This window comes from Schistocerca americana, chromosome 1, assembly GCF_021461395.2.
Source record: "Schistocerca americana isolate TAMUIC-IGC-003095 chromosome 1, iqSchAmer2.1, whole genome shotgun sequence".
NCBI lineage: Eukaryota > Metazoa > Arthropoda > Insecta > Orthoptera > Acrididae > Schistocerca > Schistocerca americana.
The window spans coordinates 1,031,219,985-1,031,245,143 of record NC_060119.1 but is presented as its reverse complement, the minus strand read 5'-3'; the positions used below and the strand labels follow the sequence as shown (position 1 = coordinate 1,031,245,143).

The following is a 25,159-nucleotide window of genomic DNA, read 5'->3' as shown; positions in this document are numbered from 1 at the left end:
CCAACCTTCACCTTGAAAGTCCCAACGGATGCCAAAGATTCTAGACTGACAAAAAAAAGAACAAATCACGTATTGGGTAGTATGATTCCCCCTTTATTAACAATTGCACCGTTTTCAAATAATATATTCAAAATGTCTTTTATGTGCTCACCTACGTGAGCTGTTGTTGACAAGGATACTGAGTCCTCAGCAAATGCTGTCACCAGTCTTATTTCAGCAGCTCTGGTGCCCTCTTCGAGTTTAACCCTTAGCTACTATGGATGTTGACAGGAACACAGTTACTGTGGAGGGGTCTCCCAATCGCCTTTGTTTTGTTGAATATATGTTTTCATTATTTCCTGTTGTTCACTACACTGCTTGGAAACAGACTTTATGGAAATTTTCATTTTGTGAACAATGCAGAATTTTAAATACTTTGAAAACTAAACCACAGAAAAATTTGCAGTTTATTTTTATTTTATGTATTACTGAAATAACAGCACATAGTTACCTCCCTACTCACTCACAGATTATTATCAGGGAGATAATATTACAGATTCGCAACATACCTGTACAGAAAAACAAATTTCAGTTACGACAAATTGTATCTGGAATCAGCTTTGAATTTACTATACGTCGTATCAGCCTTATAGCCACCCAATAATTCTATCAACGGACAAATTTCGCCAAATTTTTATTTTAATAATGAAGAAGAAAGTAATTACTTTATGTATTCTTCTGAGACCCTAAATGAAATTTTAATTGCAGCCTGCATGCATTTCACGCAGACCCCTATATTTCTACAACCAAATCGGAACACCACACTGTTGACACGGATATCTCGTTTTCCACTTCAAACAAGGACAACCGAAGGCTGATGTTTTTTGTTTTTCAAAAAATTATTTCTGTATTTGAGGCTGACACATCCAAAACAGCAAGTTTCTCCATGATTTTTGGAAGTTGCAAGACGATGTTGAGTTGGCTTGTTCTTATGTTAGTTAGCGGCTTCTGTTTTCTCCATCTAAAACATTTTTCTGTTCTTACCGAAGGAATATGCTTCTAGATCCTCATCACCTGTCACATCTTCATCACTTTTAGTTTCCTTTTCCGAATTAGTATCGTAATCACTAAATTCTACTGACTGGATTTGTTTCTTGGCAGCGGACTTATTTGTATACAAGCAATAATTAAATAAGCAAACAAAACACTGCCGTCGTCAGATGAGTATGGCGGAAGCGGCTGTCTCCGAGTTGAAGTTTTTGCAGTACAACTTTGACATGATCCCACGTGAAAAGCTCTGTGTTTGCACAGTCTCAGATATGAAGTGTATCATAAGTAGACCACGGATTTTTAGGTCGTAAAAAAGTGTGTTTTAGGCACCTAAAATAGGCTCCTTCAGTAGTTCACTTAGGCTATATAAAACCTAAAATAGTCTCTAATAAAAATGTTGCAGAGAAAATGAAAATAAATTAAAATACACAGTGTTGACAGTATGAACATCTTATTAGTCATTAAAACAAGGAGAATGAATATTTACACAGTTACAGAGCACAACAATCTACAAGATTAATGTTGAACATAACTCCAAATATTTTTGAGTTCCTGCAAGATAAAGATCTCCGTAAAAAAGATGTGGCAATGGTTTAATTAATACATTCGTAGTTTCACATATTCTGACCATAGTTGGCTTCACAATAAATAACCAAAATCTTTTCTAGGTTTTCTATTGAAAAACTGTGACGCTTGTCAGTCAGAATCAATCTATACGCTGTAAAAGAACGTTATACATCAACAGATGTGACAGGGGCGTACCTCATTTTCGGCACATGTTGGACAGGAATGCTGCAGTTAGGAGTGCTGGATTTTCCAAGTATGTCGTCAGCTGCACACAACGCCTTCAGGCCAATGTTCTTCTGCAAAACCGTTTGCATTTTTGCCCGTACTTTTTCCCCTACTTCTCCTGGCGCTTCATTAATGTTCATTTTGACTTCTTCGAGCAAGGAAATATTGACGTAGATAGGTCTCCCTGAGTCTTCTAATTGTGAAATTATTCTTGCCATAAATGTGTAGTGGGCCCTAATGTAAGATAAATCCCTTTTTAAAGAGGTATCTTTGAGTAACTACATTGCTGCAGTTACAGATGCAGCATCCTCCGGTATATTTTCAACCAGCTTCTGGACAGCTGAGAGATGCGTACTATAGTATTCTGCTGCTATCAGCCACGTGCCCCAGCGGGTGACAACAGGCTCTGGCGGCAATGGGACATCTGGAAGCTGTTCTTTGAATGCCTGTATTCTTGATGCTGCCTTAACAAAAATTTTCTTCACCATACATATTACTTTATTTACTTTAGGAAATTGTAGCCGTACTTGCTCTGCTATGCGGTTGATCCCATGCACTACACAAGTTACGTGCAGCATCAATGGGTAGAATTCTTTTAATAGTTGAAACGCTGCTATCATATATGCAGCAGCATCAGTGACGGCCAGAAGCACCTTATTCTCATCCACTCCGTTTGGGTATAGCACCTTAAGCCCATTGTTCGCAAACTGTGCTATTGTTTGTTGGTTAGTTTGGCTCTGAGCACTATGGGACTTAACATCTGTGGTCATCAGTCCCCTAGAACTTAGAACTACTTAAACCTAACTAACCGAAGGACATCACACACATCCATGCCCAAGGCAGGATTCGAACCTGCCACCGTAGCAGTCGCGCGGTTCCGGACTGAGCGCCTAGAACCGCTAGACCACCGCGGCCGGCGGTTAGTTTTTGCAAGCTGTTTTGAGTAAATCAAATGAGCCCTGGATGGAGCATTTGGATCTAGCTTGCCAATAATCAGGTTCGCAATGTAACATGCAAGACTGTCAGTAGTTCCATCCACAGAAATCCATATACAAGATTCTACAACATCTTCTCGGATTCTGTGTAGTGCAGCATTGTAATCTGAATCCACATAATTCTTACGTAAAGTTGACTCTGCACGAACAGACTGATGGCAGTACTTCTCAAGAAAACCTCTGAAAATAGGGTTTTCTAGTTTCCGAAAGGGGATGTTTGCTGCCACAAGTGCATGACACAAATCAATGCAGAACTTGTTTTTTTCGGAGGATTAAACAGATTTATTGGTTAAAAGAGTTTGCTTCAATTTTGACTTTCGTTCACCATTAGCTTTATGTGCGATTCCATCTGCATGCTGAAGTGAGATTTCTTAACACTCGAAACCTAATACGAGAGAAAAGGGAAATGCAGTTTAGAATCGCATATGAAGAGTATTTCGTGTTACTAAAGGATTGCAATAAAAAAGAATCCTAAGTGATAGGAAAATAAGAAGTCCAAGAAAAACATCAACTAACCTCCTTGTTGCATGCTTGGCAGAAAATAATTTTCCCATCTGTTGTATAATTCGGAAAATCTTGCAGCCACTGCCTTATATGAGTAGACTTTGAACTAGCTGTTTTCGGCATGGCGTAGTATTCTCACACAGAAACTAGAATTTATTTTGCACTTAGAACGTCAGTAACACTTAACACGTCGGTCGCTACACAATGTACTGATTTGTTTTCGCTGGGAAAAAGTGAACGATGACTTTTTTTTTATGCGGTGCATGGGAGCGGTAGGGGAAGTACCGTACTCGTTGCTGGACATATGGCACCTGACAGATGGCCGACCCTTCTGAACAAGCGAATGGAATCTACCGGTGCTTCAGATGAAAACATCTCATGGTCGCATGCGCGACGCGGGAAAGGCGCTGCCGCAAATCAGGGCCCAGCGCTCGAGAGTGCAGACTGTTGGGGCCTAGTTTTAGTGTTCAGACTTAATACCACCATTGCTGGTTGCCATGTCTCGTAAGTTGAAATGCCGTGTCTATTGATCAGGTCGTTGATTGTAGGTATTTCGACTGCTCCTTTACTGTGGTGTCCCAGTACGTGAGCGAAAGGGTCTTTGTCTCTCCATAGTTCATGCTATGTATGTCCCGTGTCAAGACAGTGTTCGGCAACAGCAGACTTTTCTGGCTGACCTGATCTCGTGTGATGTCTATGTGCAGCGCATTTACCTGTGACAGAGCCACATGTCTCGTCATCGTACGATTTCCCACACTGGCACTTGTTATATACGAGGCATGTTTTTTTTTAAGTAAGATCCGTTTTGTTGTAGACACTAGTAGTTCGCGCGCATACCGCAACGAGCGCGTGCGTCGTGTGGCAGCATACCTTGGGAACAACTGTGCTCAGTTTCAGCTCTGTAACTAACCTGTGCGGTTCTGTTCTGTGCTTTCAAAATATTTTAAGACGATCAATTCGCCCGCCGCGTGTGAGGTTCGCTCAGTGATACGGTTTTCCTCAGCAAGTAATCTGACTGCTGAAGAAATTCATCGACAGATTTGCGAAGTGTACCGTGATACTGTTATGAGTGAAAGCAAAGTGCGTAATTCAAAGATTCCCGTGACAACGTCCATGATGAGGACCGCTCTGGTGGCCCTTCTTTGATTACAGACGATTTGGTGGCTTCAGCTGAAGCGAGGATTCGTGAGAACAGGCGCTTCACAATAACAGGTCTGTCAAACGTATTTCCTGACGTGTCGAGATCAGTGCTTTACAACATTGTTTCTGAACATGTAAAGTTCAGAAAACTGTGCTCCCGTTGGGCCCCGAAACTCCTAACAGAGGACCACAAAATCGAAAGGTTTGAGTGCGCGATGGAGTTCTTGACTCGTTATCAAGAAGAAGTTGATGGCTTCTTGAGTCAGATCGTAACTGGAGACGAAACATGGGTTTCGCATATCACGCCCAAATCGAAGCAACAGAGCATGGAATGGAGACACAGACACTCGCCTGTAAAGGTGAAGGACAAACAAACTCTGTCCCAGCGCAGAATCGTGGCTTCGGTGTTTTGGATATGCATGGTGTTTTGTTGGGTGACTTCATGCAACGAGGAAACACTATCAATGCAGAAGCATGCTAAACGCAGAGAAAACTATGCAGAGATATTCGAAACAAAAGACGCGGCATGCTGACAAGGGAATTGTTCTTCTCCATGACAATGCAAGGTCAGACCCGCGCTTTATTGGACATTTTTGGCTCGGAAGTTTTATACCACCCACCCTACAGTCCTGATATTGCGCCGAGCGATTACCAACTGTTCCTCCACCTCAAACAACAACTCAGTGGCAACCGTTACAATGATGACGACAACGTGAAAACGGCAGTAAACTCTTGGTTATCGGAGCATGTGGCAAGTTTTTATGAAGAGGGTGTTTTAAAATTGGTTGAGAGGTATGAAACGTGTTTGAACAAATATGGAACTATGTCGAAAAATAGAGTGAAGTATGTACTTTCTGAAAATAAATTTACTTTTTTGAAATAACATTTCACTGTGTACTTACGTTCAAATGGACCTTAGTTAAAAAACATGCCTGGTCTCCTTAGACCTAGGTGGTCTACCGGAAACTAACACCCCATGCCAGTGCGGTAAATTGTACTGCTGGCCAGAGTAGCCGAGCGGTTATAGGTGCCACAGTCTGGAACCGTGCAAATGCTGCATGGATGTGTGTGATGTCCTTAGGTTAGTTAGGTTTAAGTAGTTCTAAGTTCTAGGGGACTGATGACCTCAGAAGTTAAGTCCCATAGTGCTCAGAGCCATAAATCGTACATTGGCTAGATGTGTCGCACTGTTAAAGATAGATGCAATGAACACCGACATTATGCCAGATTAGATAAGCAACAAAAGTCTGCTGTTGCTGAACACTGTTGTGACATATGATATATCATGAACTACGGAGAGACAAAGAGCCTTTCGTCCGCCTCCAAATACTTGGATTCCATCATTAAGGAAGCAGTCTAAATACGTATAAACAACGACTTTATCAGCAGAGACACGGAATTTCAACTTAGTAAGACATGGGAACCGGCATTGGCGGTGTTAAGGTATCGTCAGGCGCAGACGAATCAATCTAGTGATCTAGTGAGCTAACAGAGACTGGGCGCAAAAACTCTGCTCACATGCGCTGGGCCGTAAATTGCGGCTGTGCTTTTCCCACGTCGCATATGCGAAGACAATGGCCCGTTTTTCTAGCAGAGGGCTTTGGATGTTGAAGTCCTCAATTATCCGACTACTGTGACGTTGAAGCCTCGCCCGTTGGTGCCTGTGCTTCTTTACCGAACCAGCAGCGAGCAGCTGCTGCGACATGTTGGTAAGCGTGTGAAGATAACAAGCAGCTGTCTCGTTGAAATGCTGAGCAGCTTTCACAAAATGATCCGACGCGACGCCCATGAATCACTGAAGCAATCATAACGGTGTTTAAGACTTCTCAATGACAGAACGAAGTAATGGAGCTATTAATAAATACTACTTGTGACGCTTTCTGCTCTTTTCCTATTTAGAGTGCTATTAAACTGTCATTTTAAGAGCTCTGAAGTGATACCAGACATCGATTCAATAAGCGTTTGGGATTTTGCACTGTGTGCTACAAACGACGGATCCATGATCACGCCTGGGATTTTCAGACGCTGGCCACCTGCTTTAATTTTAGCGACTGGGATATATGTAAGGTTAAGACAACGTCTGCAGAATCAGCAAACATATAATTTATGTTAGTAGCTCTCATTTTGAGCAGACTGGGCCTGGTACTTCTAGATACAGAAGTGAGCTACAATGACAGTGTGGTCTCTTATTAGTTTCGTGAAGGGGCAGGAAACGAAGAAGCACAATCTTCCACAATTAATTTTCCCTCTGTAGTGGAGTGTGCGACATTTTGAAACTTCCTGATAGAAAACTATGTGCCGGACCGTGACTCAGGCCTGGTACCTTGGCATTTCGCAGGCAAGTGCTCTGTCTACCGATGTAGCCATCCATGCACGACTCACTGCCTGCCCTCACAGCTTTACTTCCGTCAGTACCAGTTTCCCACCTTCCAAACTTCTCAGTAAGTCTCCTGCGGGACTAGCAATCCTAGAAGAAAGAACGCTGAGGGTTACTGCTGAGCGACAGACCGTTTTTAAATTATTAGGTAATTTAAACCATCACATACACTTAGGTGACAAAAGTCATGGGATACCGCCTAATACCATGTTGGCCCTCCTTTTTCTCAGCATAATGCAGCAATTAGACGTGCCAAGGTCTCTACAAGTCATTGGAAGTCCCCTGTAGAAATATTCAGCCTCTATAGCCGTCCATAATTGACAAAGTGTTACCCATATTGTGCAAGAATTGATGTCTCAAATTACCTCCCATAAATGTACAATGGGATTCACCTCAGGCCATCTGGATGGCCAAATCATTCGCTCAAATTGTCAAGGTTGATTGTTGGTAAGCCTCTGTATTAGCTCTAATTTCTCGAATTTCCTCATCGTGGTCAGTTCACTAGATGTATGTAGGAGGAAGTTACATGTCGCCCGATTCTTCCCGAAAAATACGTTCTCCAAAATTTCAACAGCAAACCTCTCCGTGATGAACAACGCTTCTCTTGTATCATCTACCATTGGCGTTTGCTGAGCATCTCTGAAACGCTCTGTAGCGACCAAGCGATCCGGTCACGAAACGCTCCATTCTTCGTTGGATCTTCTCTATCCACCAAATGAAGTCAGCACAGGCATTTTACTGCAGGGGAACAACAACCATTAGAAATTAAAATTACAGAGCAGCCAAAAATCACATGTCACTTTTTCTTCATATTTACTTCTTTCACTTGATCACTGTCAGCGTCTTCAGAAATTACATTGCCAAGAGCCACACATTACATTAAATTACTTATGCTGCAATGGAAATGTAAATCATTCCTAAATTAACAGATTTAAATATCGAAATTACATATGGAGCTAGTTTAGATCAGCCCTTGTACTATATTTTGACAATTCCACTTTTAAAAAGTAGGTCAAATAACCCATTTTGTTACAGGACCCTTCCTGACGATTGACTTACGCGATGCAGGGATATCACAAAAACTTAAATCTGGAGAGCTGGACAGAGATTTGAGACCACATCTTCCTAGATACAAGTCCGGTGTCGTTCCTCTGGACCACTTCATTCTGTTTCAGGGATCTGGACCGCATCAAACTACACATCAACAGAAACAGAAACAACATTTTTTCATCCGAAGGTATTTGGGTCTACCATCGACTGGTATTTCAGCGTTACCTTCAACCGCGTTAGAAACGCTACGGGGGGACACCAATTCAACACAGGACGTCAGTAGCTTTAGGTGCACTCGCTTCATGCTAACAGAAATAAAATTAATATTAAAGTTGCAACAAATAATAAGTCTCCAGGCTGTTGCCTATAGTGGCAAACGTACTTTCCAACTGAGCTATCCACACAAGGCCCTCCAATGCAGTTTCACGTACGCCAGTGCCTGACTCCTACGTTCTAATCTCCTTCATTTCTAGAGTGTAAGTCCATCAAGATGTGCAGAAGGGCTCCTTTTAAGTTTGTAGAATAGAAGAAAGGTATCAAATGTTCAAGTGTGTGTGAAATCTTATGGGACTTAACTGCAAAGGTTATCAGTCCCTAAGTTTACACACTACTTAACCTAAATTATCCTAAGGACAAACACACACACCCATGCCCAAGGGAGGACTCAAACCTCTGCCAGGACCAGCCGCACAGTCCACGACTGCAGTGCCTTAGACCGCTCGGCTAATCCCGCGGGGCAAAGAAAGGTATCAAGAGAAATGAAGATGCTAAAGTGGGTCAATGGTAAGAGCTTTGTCCTCAAAAGGCAAGGACTAATTTTCAACTCCCAGTCTGTAACACAGCTGAAATCTGTCAGGAAGTTTCACAACAGTTCGAACTCTGCAGAAGAATGAAATAGTGGTTTTGAATGAGTTTCAGTATTGCGTAACTTTCCTAGCACTTTCTCTCTAATTCCATGATGAAACTTTAGATATGTTGTTGCTGATTTCTAAACTGCAAGGACTAAAAGTAATAGTAGATCCACTGTTGAGGCACAGAATTTAAAAACCTGTCTAACAGAAAACTCAGCAACTTGTAGGATTTGGGACTTGAGATCTAGTTTCTTATATTCACCCACTCCCTCTTATCTTCTACTCATTCTACAGTTGCTTAATGTTATTAGTTTTTATGTACCTGAGTAACTGGTTTAATTACTCTGTCAGGTAGTGGGCGCAGGCCACGGATTGGGCCGCGATGTGGCGCTGCTTCTGGCCACCAGAGGCGCCAACGTCGTCTGTTGGGATTTCGACGCAGCAGCCAATGGCGACACCATCCGGTTGATTCGCGGTGTCAGAGGCAAGGTATACAGGCACAGGTGCAGCGGAGGTTTTTACACTCATTTGGTGCAAGTCCCAACCTAAAATAATGGAGTATTAGCTCCTAGTTTACCGTGAAGTTACTGGTAAATGCTAAACCACCTAAGACGCTTACCAAGCTTGTGTAAGTGGAGTACGTTTCCTCACAAAAATACATGAACATGGTAGAATAAATTTCTTTTATTTTCGTCTGTGATTTTATTATTTTGAGCAGTAGACTGCCACTAGTTGGATTTGGTTTTCCAATGTTTTTCTGCAGATCTGAAGATGGTCATCACTGACCGAACCAAGTAGTCTAACGTCAAAAAAGTTTTGCGATCGTAGACAGAAGTAAAATAAATTTATTCTACCCTTTCTGAATCACTGATTTATTTGCGATTGTGTTGCATCTCATGAAACATGTACATGATAGATGTGTTAATATTCTCCATATCGTGCGTCACATAGGAAGGCAGCCCAGTTTTTTACAGTTCTGTACAACCCCCATACTAGTCAATAGGATCTGCTGACGTTAAAGCCCATTTTATACGTTGTGGCTTCATGTCAGTTGCGTGTGTGTAAATCAGCCATCAGCTACGTTGTGAGTGAATCAGCAATGTCAGTGATCAAGTGACTGTGCCAAGTATGGAGTTCTAAAATTTGAGTTTGCTGCAGACTGCACATGTGCAGGAAAGGGGACTGTCATGCCATCTGCTAACATAGGAAGTTATCCTATGTTATCTAACAGTTAAAAAGTAAACAAGGTCTCCTTCTTTTTCTTGTGCCTTTGTTTTGCATCAGCACAGGGTCATCACATCTATTTATGGGTTTGGTGTGGTTAGCGTAAGGTGTGGCCGTTTGTCCTTCCTGTCGCCACGCCGTTAACTCCCCCTTCCTGGGATGGAATGTGTCCCCCAGGTTTCTGTGGATGTTGGAGACAGCAGCAGCAATTATTAGTCAACCACAGTATTATTGCACCTGGGAGTGAAGGTGTCTTGGTTGGTTTATCAGGAATTTTTGTCATGGTACTTCATGAGGACACACTGAACCACTTGACAGTATATGCAGAACTGTCTTGAAGTCATTTGATTACCAGTGTGGTGCACTTTCTTTTGTCACCACTGTACTTGTTTACTGTGATGTCACTGCATGTTTCTGATAACGGCCACGGAAGGCCAAATGCAGTAATGTAATGGATGGTTAGTGCAGCAGCAGCAACAACAGTTACAACGACAGTAGTTGCAACACCAGTTTGCTGACAGCAAATGGCAACGTGTGCACCAGCGGTGCAGCCTCCGCCACAAGCCCCATTTGAAGATTTTGATGAGGCCATGGGAGGGCAGGAAAGTTATTTAACCACATAGAGGTTTACCGGCAGTGAGGTGCTTCACAAAGCCTGTAGATCAGAGCATTCTGTTGCTGTCACGTAGTAGTAGTATTGTGTACAAAATGGTGCAGGAATTGTGGCTCATAACGGATCCTTACAGCATTTTCAGAGTTATGTACATTACTAACACACTACCGCACTACTGCAAATACACATGGTGGCTGCCCATTTATAGTTCAGTAAACATCGCAATCATCCCGGACACTCATGTGCAGTGTGGATAGCCAACTTGGAAGTTTGTAGTTGAGTCCTTTTGAGTCTAAAGTGTCTTTCACTGACTCCCTAATTTGCAATGTTGTGGTGTGGCTGACTCCAGACAGGGCAGTACAAACTAAGCCATTAGCATATTTGGATCAGACATTACACGAGATAACGCAAACAGCAGAATCTGACAGTGTTGACTACTGCAGCACAAAACGTGTTTTCAGACCATTGGCAGGTGGCGAAAATTCATTACTCACACCAGCAGGACGGATCCCCATTGGAGACTATTCAGGCTTCAGCAATCACATCCTCGAGTCAGTCAGTTGTGCTTAGAAATAGATACATTTTCTGGCATCCCGACACCAGTCAGCTACAAAGATGGAGGCCTCAGGGGACTGCTCTCAGTCACTGCTGTGTGAGTCACCCACTGAGTTCACCGCAGGCACAGAACGTCATCTCCCCCTGTACTGGACTTGTCGCCACGGGTGTGGCAGTCTTGCCCAGATTGTTGGTCATTATGTGAGAGGAGAAAATTCCCCTATTTCTTTGCAACTTTTTGAGCTTGCCATACACCAGAAAATTTAGCAGCTTCTCGCAAGCAACAGCAGTGTGCAGCACAATGGGAAAAGATTACTGTGTTCGCAGTTGAGGCTGTGAACATGTCTGTGAGACTACAGCCTCGCTAAATCCTGGTAGACATAGAGATAACAGAGTGTTACAAGAAGTTTCAATTAGACGCAGGGGCTTCATCCATTCTGATCAGTTAAGACACTTATCACCAGCTGGGGTGCCTCCCCCTTGGAGCTTTCTACGCGCCAGGTAGTACCTTATACTGGGCAATGGTTTCTCTAGTGACCAAATACAGAAATGTGGAACGGCAGCTCACGCTTCTGATTGTCAGTTCAAGTTAATAGAAAACATTTTCATAAGTGATACTTTTACTATTGTTGGGTTTGAAGTTGTCAATAAAGCTACTTTGCCTCTCAGGTACTACTGTGTGAGATGACTGGTAGCTGGTCCAAGCTCCCAGACAGAATGGCACAGCATTTACAGCTTTGGGCCTTGCTTCTGTGTAATTTTTCCTATGACCTTCACTACAGGTCCACATAACATCATGTGAATGTGGATGCCTTATCTCGCTTGCCAGTGGGTCCTGACATAACCTTAAGATGGCAGGAGGACTTTTGTTTTGCACTGGACCAGAACACTTAAGATACCATTAATGAATTTCCTTTGGCAGCACGCGAAGTTAAGGCAGCTATGAATGAGGATTCATTCTTGCATTGAGTAATTCAAGTGGTCCAGCAAGGATGGCCAGAGCGTTCTCCCGTGGGGTCAGACCCGTACTCCGGACATATTTCAAACTTCACAATAGTTAGTAGATGTCGTACTGCTAGCTATAGAATATCAGAATTGCTGCATAGTTATTCCACTGTCACTGCAACAATACATTCTGCAGATGTTACATGCTTTCCTTTGGGGGATATCACCCATGAAAACACTGTCCCAGCTGCATTTCTATTGGCTAGTAATTTATTTTTCCTTCGAGCGCATGTAGTATGTCTGTCAGCATGTGCCTGCAACCGCATGATCCCACACAAAAATTTTGTCCACAGTCTATGACAGAGCGTCCATGGGACCAGGTGCACGTGGACTGCACCAGTCCCTGTTTGGAAGCCATGGTGACAGACAACTAGCCTGATTTGTCATATGTTGCTCAATGTTCCTCCATGACATTGCACACTTCAATTTGGGCCTTAGCTACCATTTTTGTTGTCTAGGGTGTGTTGTGCAACCTAGTCTCAGACAATGGTAGGCCGTTCATGTCAGAGGATTTTGAAGTTTTCTGCACTGAAATGGAATTCAGCACCTGACCAGCGTGCTGTTCTGTTTGGCATCAACCACATATGTGTCGTGATTCGTCAATGTTCAAGTCATAGTTAAAGAAAACAATATTTTCTGTATCTAGAGGAGGTGCAGCGCCCAGTTTTTTGGTATCTTACTGAGCAACTCTAATCAGTTAGCGCAGTCTGGGAGAAGCGTTACACGGCAGTCAACAATGTGGTCTCTTCAACTTATAGCTACCAGTGCTGCATGTCCCTGGTCCACAGGCCATGCCAGCAGGTCCCGAGAGGTTCCGCTGTCTTGGCAAACATGTTCAGGCAGACACCAGAATGGATGAAAGGCATAGTGGTGGGACACCAGGGGCGACAACTTTTTATAGTGTCAGTTGGTCAACAGCACCGGAGTCCCCACACATACCTATTACGCTTGCATCAAACTGTGAAGGAGGTGCCAAAGCTCAGACAAACAGGCCCAGCACCAAGCAGCAACCGCATTTGTTCCCAATGTGTGTTTGCCTCTCACAATGTAATTTATCCTGTCGCCTGTAGAAACTTGCCATCCAGGAAACCTATTTGCCTGGGATGATCTGATGGAGGCGGAGTACATCCCTCCTTCACTGCAGCTAACAGAAAGTGCTTCCTCGTCCTCCCAGTTCTCATCAGTTATCGATCCCCAGTCTCTTGTGGAGCATTAGCCTGTCGCCATGGTCAGTGTCGCCCCTGACGACGCAGTGGAGAGCACCCAGGTGGAACGATCCAGAACTCCATTGTAAGTGATGTGGCTGTCGCATATAGTGGGCAATGCCTTTGGAACCTTAGCTTTTCTGGTGTAGTCTTGCAATTGTGTGGCCAGTCAAATCCTAGCTCTAGAGTTGGTTCTGGTTTACTTCTCCTATGCATTTCTGTGTGAATACTTAATGCTGTCATGCTCTCATAGTTCTGTGTTTGTACCTGACCTGTACCTGACCAAGCTTTTGGATTCTGCTCACTGCTTGGACGGAAACTCTGTGTTTGTCCATAGGTACTACGCAGTGTAGTACTACATAGTCATTCTGAGCATTATGCTGTCACACTCTCATAGTTCTGTGTTTGTACCTGACCAAGCTTTTGGATTCTGCTCACTGCTTCGACTGAAACTCTGTGTTTGTCCATAGGTACCACGCAGTGTGGTACTACATAGTCATTCTGAGCATTATTGTGAGTGCTATCATCTCCCTATGTGAGGTATAACAGTAATATCATCAATGAATCAGATATGATAATAAGTTTATTAATAACAAAAACCAAATTCATAGTGAATTTTCTTGAGAAAGGTATGTGGTAAACCCTTCCACACCGCCGAAAACTGAAAAAATACGAAAAAAGAACAAAAATTACTAAAATATTATCATTTTCACATAGAAACTCATGCAATAGTACTTAGAAGTCAGCCCATACCATTTCTTTGCTTTATCCTCTGTGCCTTGTTTTCATTATAAGTCTCAAATACAAACGAAACCCTTTTTCTACTTCACTTGAGTTGAGCTTTTCACTGCTGAAAAGAACTTCATTCATAACTTTTACCTGTGTAAATTTTTATCTCTAAAAAGTTCAAGCTCTTTCTTTGTCCAAGTATTGTTACTAGTAAACAGAGTTAATTTCTTGCTTCCGAATATTTGGCCTATCTTTTGGGACAACCTTTATAGGCAAAGGTTCAAATCTTCATGCAATCTTCGCAGTGTGTCCTGAAAAGAAAAGTAAGTGATAAAATAAAAGCTAGGAAGACACAAACCTATTAGTACAAATGTGTGAACGTGGCGAATCTGATTACTTCAGACTGCACCACAGTCCCTATTTCTGTGCACGTGCTGTGTTTAACATACTCGAGATTTTATAGCTCTTCACTCAGCACAATAAATTTACCGTCATTGATCAACTCACGATGTGGTTGGCCGTCCCAGCACTTAATTGAAATAGCTCTGGGAAACCACAGACAGTATAAATCGGGATGGTTTAAAAACTAATGCAGCTTCAGTTAGTCTGATGTTGCAAATATAACACTAGTATGTTTAAAAATAAGCTAAACTCATTCAGTTAAATCATTTATTATCATTTGTTACCAAGTCTGTGTCATTCACCAGCCATGTCTGAGGAAACTGTGTCAAAGACTACAAAACTGATAAAGTACAATACAAATAAACTGAGGTGACAAAAGTCTTGGGATAATGCTGTGCTCATAAACTGATGCCGGTGGTATCACGTACAGGGTATTAAAGGGCTGTGCATTGGCGGAGCTGTCATTTGTACTCAGTTGATTCATGTGAAAAGGTTTCTGATGTGGTTATGGCCACTTGAGGGAAATTAACAGACTTTGATCACGGAATGGTAGTTAGAGCAAGATGCATGGGACATTCCATTTCGGAAATCATTAGGGAATTCGGTATTCTGCAATCCATAGTGTCAAGAGTGTGCCGAGAATACCACATTCCAGGCATTACCTGTCTCCATGGATAATGCAGTGACCGATAGCCTCCACTTAACGGTTGAGAGCAGTGACATTTGCATAGAATTATCAGTGCTAGCAGGCAAGCAACACTGCGTGAAATAACCACACAAATCAATGGGAGACGTATGACGAACATATTCGTTAGGATAGTGTGGCGAAATTTGGCATTAATAGGGTACAGCAAGAGACGATCGATACGACTGCCTTTGCTAATAGCACGACATCGCCTGCAGCACCTCTCCTGGGCTCGCGGCCTTGTCGGTTGGAATCTAGATGACTGTTAAACCGTGACCTGATCAGATGAGTCCCAATTTCAGTTTGTAAGAGTTGACAACAGAGTTCAAGTGTGGAGCAGACCCCACAAATCCATATATCCAAGTTGTCAACAGGGCACTGTGCAAGCTGGTGCTGGCTCCATTACGGTGAAAGCTGCGTGTACATGGAATGGTCTGGGTCTTCTGGTCCAGCTGAACCGATCATTGACTGGAAATGGTTATATTTGGTTACTTGGAGACCATTTGCAGCCATTCATGGGTAACATGTCCCCAAAGAACAGTGGAATTTTTACAAATAACAGTGTGCCATATCACTGGACCATAATTACTCGCAGCTGGTTTGAAGGAAGGTGTGGACATTTCGATCGAATTGTGTGTCCCATAGAACATATATAGGACATAATCGAGAAATCAACTCGAGCACAAAATTCTGCAGCAGCAACACCTTCTGAATTATACGTGGCTTATAGAGGTTGCATGACTCAATATTTCCGCAGGGGACATCCGACGACTTGTTGAGTCCACACCACGCTGAGTTGCTGCACTATGCTGGCCTAAAGCAGGTCAGACACGATAATGGGAGTCATCCATGACTTAGGCCACCTCAGTGTAATGTATGACATTATAAAACAGTTACGCATTTTGAATAAAACGTTCTCGGTTTTCCAGCCGCGTCAATTTGAATAAAATCCTCGAGCTTTCATGGCCATCTCCGCCATCGTCGGCAGGAGTTTGCTGACTGCCAGAGCTACTACGGTTGCTCTCTTATGTAGGCATGATGACATCATGAGCAGCCAATCAGATCGATCCAATGTGGCGCGTGCGTATGTCAACAGGGGCAGCTGGCGGAGCTATTGCCTGTGGCAGACCAGTGACGTCAGGTGGCGCCAGGGGCAGGCGCCACGTTTGAAACTACTGCTCCCGCGTTGTGCATCTGTCTTTGCTTTCTTTCGATGTCCAACATCTGTCCCCATGCCCTGCTGAGTGTGTATCCCTGGTCTCTGTTGAAACTGTTGTTGTTTAAACGAATCTCGGCCATTTCCTTTATACCAGAGTCCCAATATGTAGACGCATGAGCCAACTCTTTTGTATTTTCGAACTGTATTTCATGTCTGTTTTTTAGGCAATGCTCCGCAATGGCCAACTTGTCAAGCTCCTTTTGATTTATATGGCGCTTGTGCTCAGTACAACGCTCCACAACTGTGCAAATTGTTTGTCCAATATGCATGCTGCCACAGTCACAGGGTACGCCATACACACCGGACACTCGAAGAGCTTACGCGCGCGCGCCGCATTGGTTCAATCTGATTGGCTACTTATGATATCATCATGCCTATATAAGCGAGAAACCGTAGCGAGAAACCGGCAGTCAGTGAACTCCTGACGACAATGGTGGAGATGGCCATCGAAAGCTCGAGGATTTTATTCGAATTGACACTACTGGAAAACCGAGAATGTTTTATTCACATATACCATCACGAAAGACTCTGAGGACACACAGTTACGCATTTTACTATAGATACATTTCATCTACCATTTTTATTTTAGTTTTATGACAGATTTACTAGTTTTAGAGAAAATTCAGTAAATCCATTCAGTTTCCTAACAGTCAAAAAATCTCTTCAAATTTTTTCTTGAACCTCTGTGGATTTGCACCTGTTATGCCATTAATGGCAACAAAATGCTGCATAGAATATTGTCAACATTCTGCTGTGCTGTAAGGGTCCAGCTATGAAAAGAAATGGGACCACAGATCGTCAGTCTGATTGTTGGATGACAATGAGGATGGTGTCCCACTGTTGTGGCCATCTCCAGACACGTCTTTGGCCTGGACCTCATTGACTGGAGTCGACTTTTCTTCAGTGATGAGTCCTGCTTTGAACTGAGACTGAATGATCATTGAAGAAGTGTTCAGAGATGCCCCAGACAGCGGTGGAATACCAGCCTGACTGTCTCTCGCTACATGGCCAGACAGCCAGGAGTGTTTATCAGGCATGCAGTTTCTTCTCATGGCAGGACCCCTTCGGTCATCATCTGCAGCACACTTACAGCATAGCGGTACGTCGATGATATTCTACGCCCTGTTTTGTTGCTCTTCATGGCAAACCATCCTGGGCTTACATTTCAGTAGGATAATGCCTGCCCGCACATGGCGAGAACTTCTGCTGCTTCTCTCCATGCTTGACAAAGCCTACCTTAGCGAGCAAGGTCGCCAGATCTCTCTCCAGTTAAGAACGATTGGACCATTATTGGCAGAGCCCTCCAGCCAGCCCAAATTCTGACGATCTGAAGCATCAATTGGACAGTATATGGCACGATATTCCTCAGATATCCTCTTGAGGAATATCTTGCCATATACTGTCCAATTGATGTGTTAGAGCCGGCCGCTGTGACTGAGCGGTTCTAGGCACTTCAGTCCGGAACCACGCTGCTGCTGCGGTCACAGGTTCGAATCCTGCCTTGGGCATGGACATGTGTGGTGTCCTTAGGTTAGTTAGGTTTAAGTAGTTCTAAGTCTAGGGGACTGAAGACCCCAGATGTTAAGTCCCATAGTGCTTAAAGCCATTTGAATCATTTTTGATGCGTTAGATCGTCAAAACCGTGCCAAAATGCCAAGCCGAATAACTGTAAGGGGAAGAGGTGGACCAATGCGTTTCTTGCTTGCTCTGTTTATGAAGCTCTTTCTCTTGAGTAAATCATCTCACCTTTCTGAAATTATAATCATTCGTTTGTCTGTACATGTACAACACATTTACTGATACCCGTCCCACTCAGTTGAAACCGTGATGTGTCTTTTTTTGTCTTAGAGTTTATTTTAATTTTTGGAGTCAGGACTCACGAGGAATGCACTCAGATGCTTTAGTGAAAGCAATCAGTGTGTGTGCGCCACAGCCCCATCTCTTCAAATGCCAGCTTTATATTTTTTCTTCAAGAAATCCAGAATTGCTGGTTACAAAACTCATTCAACCTTGAACAACCTTTTATAAAACTTCCTATTGATCGAACTTGTTGCGGCACGGAGCCTCCTCCCACTGCAGGCGACGGGGTACGCAGTGGACGCATCGAACCGCGATGAGGTGCAGGTGGCAGCGGCACGGATGAGGCGCGACGTGGGCGTGGTCACGCTGCTGGTGGGCGGGGCGGGGGCACTAGCGCCACGCCTACCGCTGCTGCAGCAGTCGCCGGAGCTCATCGAGCGCACCGTGGCCGCCAGCCTCTACTCCCTCTGCTGGGTCAGTCTTCAACATTAGATCACTCGTTCACCATCACTATGGATATATCTATACAGGTTGAACATTAGTAAAACCAACAAACTGCAATGGCAAATTCAGACTGTAAATGAATGAAAAAAGGTCCTGTGAAAAAGTGTCAGGAAATGCACAGTTGCCATGGTAGATGACGCTGATGAAGGAAAGTTCCTCAGACCAGTGCTGTGTCTGTAGCTCAGAGATGATGATTATGCAGACTGATGATGCCAGTAAAAACGACTGATGACAGAAATCCCACAGTTGTGATGGTCTAATGCAAAAACTGTCGACAACATCCTTCCCGTAGAAGAAAATATGCTGCTGATAATCCTTGCACTTGATGCAAATGATACGGATAGTAGCGGTTGTCATTCAGTATACCCGTAATCGTACTTTGGCTTACACTGTACTGGCAGGCCACTTGCCTGGAGCTTGTATTAGGGTTTGTCTCAATATCCTGTAGAACCCAGTCCTCCAAATCTGGTGTACACACAGTTCGCAGCTTCCCTGCAGGTTTGTCAGTCTGAGACAACCCATGATAAGACAAACACCAGAAAAGGGTCTTGAAATGTTGTGTGATGTGGTTGGTGTCTGTAAGGGTACTTGTATTGGTATAGCTGTGTCACCTCTCGACCATTTCCAGACATATGTTCATGGGACCTTTTTTCCCACATTTCTGGCCAGGAATCCGTCCCTGCTGTTTGTCAGTTTTATTAATATACACCCTGTAAAAGGTGTTTTATTTTAACTGAAGGCTTTTAAATATCTCGGAAACTGCACATTGCAACCAAAAAAGGTTTTAATTCTAGTTCGTTTGTCTCAGAAGGGTACATCCAACTAAATGCACTCAAACCGCTACCCACCTCGTGCGTGGGCGGCAGGGGATACCTTTAAAATCTTCAATGGGAAGCCCCGTTTTTTTATTGCAGATTACAATTCTACAGCAATATCTAAATATGTTTTGTCTCAAACTTTTTCTTTGTTTCACCATAAAAGGCGCTGTAAGCGGAGGCATAGAAATGGCTACACAATTTTAATTTACGACATGCCACTCAATGACCCTTGAATATCCAATACCACGTGGAACCCCACCTCTGTACTACAAGGGTAGGACAGACCAGAATTTCATAACTTCTAATTGGAAACCCCATTCACAATGTTCTATTCCTCCAACATATTGAACACTGGATTACTCGACACGTCACTGTGGCCGTGTAGTGAACTTTGACATATCATAATAGGCAGTACACCGAGGGAGGAGTTCACGTGTTGTACAAATGTAGAATAGATAGTGGCTCTAGACATTACAATATTTGCGCACTCCTACCTATCATTTGGAAAACAGATGTGCAAGTGGGCGGTGAATGCTATAACCACAGAAGAAAAAAAAGAAATGATCCTGATTTACGGAGAACGTAGGAGAGATGTTGATGAGATTAGATTAGATTAATACTAGTTCCATGGATCATGAATATTTGAGACTGCTGTTGTCTTGTATATCGAGCATTTTATGGAGAAAGCTCGCTCTCATTCGTTCTTTTACAAGGATGTGAACGCCTTTATGTCTGCTGACAGCGTACAGACCAGGAAACGGAAATGAAGCAAACAAGCTAATGAAATAGCTGCACTAGCAGCGTCCGGAAGTTACACAGCGATTCTGGGTATGACCGTTGGAGGTATTGTTACGATACTGCATCGTCATAACTACCATCCATACCATGTGTCACTGCATCAAGTACTTCAAGGGGTGATTTCCATAAACGAGTAGTGCTTTGTGAATGGGCACGTCAACAAACACACGTGATCCCCACGTTCTTTGCCGAGGTACTATTTTCCGATGAGTCTTCATTCACAAATCATGGAAGCGTTAACCGGCATAACACGCATTGCTGGAGTGTAGACAGTCCCCCACTGGTTACGGGAGGCTGACCATTAACATCCATGGTGGGTTAACGTATGGTGTGGCATCACGAGAAACAAGCTCATTGGTCCGTATTTTATCGACGGCACATTGAATGGACGCAAGTATTGAACGTATTTGGAACAGCAACTACCAGTATTAAAGCAGGATGTTGCCCTGGATGCTCGACATCGTATGTGGCTTCAGCATGACGGTTTTCCAGCACATTATGCAACTGAAACATGAAGAAGTTGATATTATGATTACAATTATGTGACAAGGGAATATAAACAAGAAATTACATTTAAATCAATTAATTGAATAAAAACGATGATCAATCATTCTGATAAGAATTTAAAAATAAAGGAATTTAATGCACATGATGTGATTCGAGCTCATAACCTCTTGCACATGAAACCTTTACCCTACACATTACAGCACTCAATCAGTGCACGCAACAGATATTATTTTACACTGTTCAGTTGCACGCAAAACTCTGAAATTGTTTTCATCAATTGCTTGCAAATGAGGGCCCACCAGGGTGAATGACTGCAGTGTGCGATACTTGGGATTTTAAACAACATAACCATACGCATAGTTTCAAAAAGTCAATCCACCACTGGACACACCTCCTCATTAGTCAGAAATAAAAAAAAAAATACGTGTTTCAGTATTTTTGAAAATTCTACCACTAAGGGAGTAAAGTAAGGAATGAAAGTTTTTAAGAAAATATTTTGTTATATTAAAAATTTTTAAAACTAAATTTATGAAAATTGGTATTTCGCTTCTCGGTGAGATATAAAGAAATATGAGTTAGTGGATGAAAGTTTCTATGTTAATATTACCACAAGAAGGCAAAAGACATGATTAACAAAAATCTAGGACTACAGCTAGCATATTCGTTTTCTGGTCAGAAGTACATTCGGAAAAGACCATGTTTCTATGGCTTTGATTAGCGTGAAAAGTTTAGAAGATGTTGCAATTCGTGAAAAACATAAAAATTAGATTAAAAAAGGACAAAAAAATGTGCAGATCGTGCAGTCTACGTGAGCGAAGCAGTGGGCGCTAAGCTAGGTCTTATGAATCAAGTGGCAAGTACAGGGTGGACAAAAATAAAATTGTTCCAGAAATGCACACCAAACATTGGTCTTAACATAATGCAATGGCTGTTGATCGTACTGATGAGAATTTTCTGATGCATAACAGAGACTTTTTTCTGTAAGTTCACTTGCCTCTAAAGGCTGAACAACGTCTCATCCAAATAAATGAAAAATTGAGGATCCACTAACGGGGCTAATCGGTGTTGCCTTTAACGAATTTTTTCACGTGTTAAGGCCCATTTTAGATAGTTTTCTAATTATCTCATTGCTGCTCTGATCATATTTTCTCAAAATGTCAAAAACAGTTTCCAGGACACGTTTATGTGTCCTCTCCGTACTCACAAAATAATCATTTATAGTACTGTGATGGTTGTTAATTGTGACAGCAGATGCCCATATGCCCATCTAAATTGTAGAGAATGTGTCGACTCCATTTGTTAGATATGTCAGTGTTTCCCTTCATGCCAACATATTAGTAAGAAGTGTGTCCAGTACTGTCTGCCTGCATATCTGAGTGATAATGTTTGCCTACTATGCGGCAGGCCCAGGATCGATTCCCAGCCGGGTTGCAGATTTTCTCCGCTCGTGGGCTGGTGTTGTGTTGTCCTCCTCCATCACCGTCACTCAAGTCGCTCAATATGGCGTCACCTGGAATAAGACCTGCAATCCGGTGGCCGAACTTTCACGGACAGGGCCTCCCGACCATCGATGCTAGACGATCATTTCATTTCATATCTAGTACTGATAGCGGTTCATGGCAAGAATATGTGTAGAACACTCACAGCAAAGCTGTTCAAAGGTCCTCTAGATACAGGGTGTTTCAAAGTCTTTGCTTGTACATAGGAAGGAATTCGTCTTCTAGTGAAGTATTGGAATCGTGCTCTGAAGTGATAGCTGCTTACTTCAGTGGCTGAAGTTTATAGCCAGAAAATATATATAATGCTTAATAAACAGCTGCGATCTAAATCTGACACAATCAGCATGGGCCAAAATAAAACACAATTTCAGGGAGAATGATGTCACTGGTGACATGTCGAAGAAGAATTGCAGAATCTTGTTGTTGCCACTTTCCTTTCAGTTACTGCACAGTGCTGGCGAAGTTACTGCAAGAAAGCACAGCAACTGGAGCAAGAATATTGGACACAAGGTGGAATATTGGAAATGGCCATCAATGAAGTTATCATCAATACCACGCCCTCATGTGATGATGATGATGATCTTGAATCAAACACAAATGACTGCTCTTTAGTGAACATCATTTTGACAATTCTTTCACGTACAGTCAACACATTACTGCTGTCCTGTGATCAATAAATGCAATGTGCAAACAGATTCTAAAAGTCAGTTTTTGACTTCCGATTCATAATGTTGTAAGTTGCACACCGAAAAATATATAATACGTAAGTTGTAGGTAAAACTCTCTAGTATGAATATGTCAACAAGTTAAGTGATTGCCCATCCGACGGAAGTGTCAGTGCGAGGCGCGACTGTTCCCGACAGCCACTGCACCAGTCGTCAACTTATCGTAGACAAACAGTCGACATCCTTCTTTAACTTAATAAAGGTACGTAAATAGTTTTCTTAAAAATGAAAAAATAGCGGATTGCTGTACCTACTTGTTAAAGTTTTTTATTCTTGTATTCGTTTTTGATTCCTTTTCGTTCTTGAGTACAAAGATCTCCTGCCCATCTCTAGTGTGGAGATGATCAGTGTTGTGCTCAGTAACCACATAATAACATTACATGAAGGTAATATAGGTACCACCTCCCCACCTCTAATAGTCACCTATTTAACTTCCTTGTGGGATGACAGTCAGTAAAAGACTGCATGTTGTAATAAGAATATCAGTAACCGTTTTTTGTTCAAATGACATGCAATGCAGTTACTGCTAGGCAATTGCTCGAGATGGAGTTTTTTGTTCTTCGTCTACTTACAGCCAATCCTTACTTCTACTATTTATCAACTTTTCTTCAGCCCTGTGAGAGAAATAAGGAAATTAACTAACGAATTAATCAATTACCATCTCCATTATGCAGTGGTAGAAAATGTCAAACACACATTCTGCTTAATTCAGCATGATTCAAAACTAGCAAGCAGAAGTAATTAACTGTTAAGTCCACTGAAGTGACAAAAGTCAAGGGACACCTCCTAATATCATGTCAGACCTTCTTTTGCCCAGTGTGTGTAGCAGCTCGGTATAGCTTGGTCTCAGCAAGGACTCGGAAATCTCCTGCAGAAGTACTGAGCCATGCAACCTCTCTAGCTGTCTGTGGTTTAAAAAGCATTGCCTTCAGGATTTTGTGCACAAACTGATCTCATGATTATGTCCTATAAATGTTCTATGGGATTCGTTTCGGGTGATCTGGGTGGCCGTGTTATTCACTTGCATAGGCCATTGTCCAGATTGTTCTTCAAACCAGTCTCGAACAATTGTGGCCAGGTGACACAGCACATTGTCATCCATAAAAAGTACTTCATTGTTTGGAACACGATGTTCGTGGATGGCTGCAAATGGTCTCCACGTAGCTGAACATAACCATTTCCAGTCCATGATCGGTTCAGTTGGACCAGAGGACTCAGTCCATTCCGTGTATACACAGCCCACGCCATTGCGGAGCCACCACCAGGTTGCACGTCACTTTGTTGATGACCTGAGTCCACGGATTCCTGGAGTCTGTGCGAACTTGAACCCTACTACTAGTTCTTACCTACTACAGTTGGGACTCATCCGATCAGGCCATGGTTTTCCAGTCATCTGTGGTCCAACCAGTATGGTCACGAGCCCAGGGAAGGTGCTGCAGGTCATGTGATGCAGTAAAAGCTGTCACGTCGCTTGTCTGCAGTCATAGTCCATTAATACTAAATTGCGCCATACTGTCATAAGAGATACGTTCGTTGTGTGCAGGGGCAGAGGCAAAGGGGGGCTATAGACACCCCCCCCCCCCTCCCCCCGAATCATCCAATGGAGTACCATATTACCATATTGCATTGGCCAAAATGACTTCAGAAATCAGCAGATATATTACTTCAACAGTTTCAATCATTTTTTTAATATAATTATGTAGCAATATAGGTTGCGATGTATTTCAAACACATTTTAACAAAAGAATAAGAGTGGCAAATAGCTTACTATCCAAACCAGTAAATATCATTTAACTTAAAATGGGCATCTTATTATTTATTAATATACATTGGGTGTATATTAATGTACCTCTTACAATAATCAAGAAAGCTAAATATGCTGGGTATGCCTACCAACACTTAAATTGCGGACCCCATACAAAAACTTCAAAATCGCCGGACATCTGTGTCAAATCGTATTATTTTCCCGTGCACACACTTTCTGTAGATGCGTTGCAGTGCTGACAACACCAGCGGACGCACGCCACCTACCGACTGGTAGATATAAACTACACGTGGGAGTAAGAGGAATTTGTCAAAGCCAATTATAGTGACAGTTTTTGGAGAGTTCTTCGCTTTTAATGAAAAGAGAGA

At 42.7% G+C, this 25,159-nt stretch overlaps 1 protein-coding gene across 1 annotated transcript in view; it reads left to right on the top strand.

Annotated features, from left to right (window-relative positions):
• The window catches only part of LOC124596086 (retinol dehydrogenase 10-like), a 102,259-nt gene that overhangs the window by 14,356 nt on the left and 62,744 nt on the right, over window positions 1–25,159 (top strand). Inside the window, exons 3-4 of the mRNA XM_047135080.1 lie at window positions 9,090–9,227; window positions 18,455–18,649. Coding sequence (XP_046991036.1) covers window positions 9,090–9,227; window positions 18,455–18,649 — 333 coding nt within the window. The remainder of the gene's footprint in view (window positions 1–9,089; window positions 9,228–18,454; window positions 18,650–25,159) is intronic.